Consider the following 1728-nt stretch of genomic DNA (forward strand, 5'->3'; position numbering starts at 1 on the left):
AGCCGCGGCCTCCGTGAAGACGCTGATCCTGCTGGCGTGCCCCGTCGTCTCCCTGCTGACGGCGTCCGTGGCCGTGCTCGCGGAGCAGGACGCGTCGCGGCGCGCGCTCCGCGCGCAGGCGCTCGGCCGGCGCCGCTTCGCGACGAAGACGGACATCGGCCGCACGTGGAAGTCGGTCACGGAGATCGTCGAGATCGAGTCCAAGGCCGACACCGACGCCTGGACGGGCTTCGTCCGCGCCTTCCTGCCCGCGCCGCTCATCGCGGGCGCCGTCGCGAGCCTCAGCGAGTCGTCGGGCCAGGACGCGGCCGTGCTCGCGTCGATCGTCGCGACGGCCTGGGGGGGCTTCCAGGTCGCCGTGAGCTTCGTCGCCTGCGAGTACAACTTGGCGCGGGGCGAGGAGAGCGTCGCGGCCAAGAGCCGCAACGCGGGCATCGCCGAGGCCTACAGCGCGCAGGCGGGCAAGGCGAACGCGCAGGTGCCCTACGCGCACGCCATCTCCGTGCTCTGCGTGGGCACCGCCGCGCTCCTCGTCGAGGCCGTGCCGAAGATCCTGGCGCTGCCCCTGCCCTTCATCTCCTACGCGGCCGTCCGCCGCGCGGCCAAGTACCGGTCCCGCACGCGCGGCGACGCGGCCGCGGTCGCGGCGTCGGCCGACCAGCTCGCGGGCCTCCAGGACGGCTCCGACGACGACCCGCTCCTGCCCCTGAAGCTCACGTGGCAGAACTTCCGCGGGACCGTCAGCGCGACGAAGAAAGTTTTCCTCGCCGAGGTCCGCGTCCAGCGCCTGCGCCTCGCGCGCTGGCTCACGGGGGGGAAGGAATAACTGCGGCGTGTCGATGGCACAACACCCCGGGTTTTAGAAGCACCCGCTTCGCGGCGACCTCCGGCGCGCGCTCGCGCTGCCGCGACGCGTCGAAGGCCGCGACGGCCGCGAGGCCCCTGTAGACTCTTCTGTGACCACGCCTGTCCTGGCGCAGTCGTCGTCGACGACGACGCGAGAATGATTCGATGTCCCAGCCGTCGCCAGGAGGCCGAGGAAGAGGCGTAGGACGCCTCGTAGGCGTGCGTAGAGCGTAGGCTGAGCTGTCGCGCCAAGTCGAACCTCCTCGGCCCGAAATCGCGGTTTGCCAAGTGTTTGCCGTGCGAAACCAAAATTTGTCTCAAGCAAATGGTGTTTCGCGTGCTCGTCGGCGCTCTCGCCGCGGTCGGTTGCGTCTTCGGGGGGTCCCCCGCGGCCGTCGCCGGGCGCGGGGACGCGCCCGCGGCGCCGGCGCTCCGGTCGCTCGGCGTCAAGGTCCTCGCCCAGCGGCGCGAGCCCGAACTGCGGCGCCTGCTCGCGTCCCTCGACGCGGCGGACTATCCCGACGCGGCGGACATCTCCGTGGAGATCTTCGTCGACGGCCTGCCGCGGACGTCGTGGTTCGGGCGGAACCGCGGCCTCGGCCGCGACCGGAAGCACGCGCGCGCCCGCGCCTCCCTCTCCCTCGCGCGCGCGGCGACCCCCCCCCTCCCCCCCCAGGTACTCAAGACGGCCCGCGCCTGGGCGTCGACGTGGCCCCACGGCGAGGCGATCGTCGTCGACGTCAAGGAGAACCGCGGCGTTCGAGGCGCGTGGTTGGCGGCGTACGACCCGTCGGTCTTCGGCGACGAGGGGCGGCGCGCGGTCGTCTTCGAGGACGACGTCGTCGCGTCGCCGGCGTGGTTCTCCTTCCTCGCCGACGCCGG

At 72.7% G+C, this 1728-nt stretch overlaps 1 protein-coding gene across 1 annotated transcript in view; it reads left to right on the forward strand.

Moving 5' to 3' along the window:
• Window positions 1-1728, forward strand: part of AURANDRAFT_68543 (hypothetical protein) — a gene marked incomplete at both ends in the record, with an annotated part of 11495 nt that overhangs the window by 4944 nt on the left and 4823 nt on the right. Inside the window, 3 exons of the mRNA XM_009044241.1 lie at window positions 3-757; window positions 1169-1396; window positions 1523-1704. Of these exons, the coding sequence (XP_009042489.1) occupies window positions 3-757; window positions 1169-1396; window positions 1523-1704 (1165 nt within the window). The remainder of the gene's footprint in view (window positions 1-2; window positions 758-1168; window positions 1397-1522; window positions 1705-1728) is intronic.

The sequence above is a fragment of the Aureococcus anophagefferens genome, assembly GCF_000186865.1.
Source record: "Aureococcus anophagefferens unplaced genomic scaffold AURANscaffold_205, whole genome shotgun sequence".
NCBI lineage: Eukaryota > Pelagophyceae > Pelagomonadales > Pelagomonadaceae > Aureococcus > Aureococcus anophagefferens.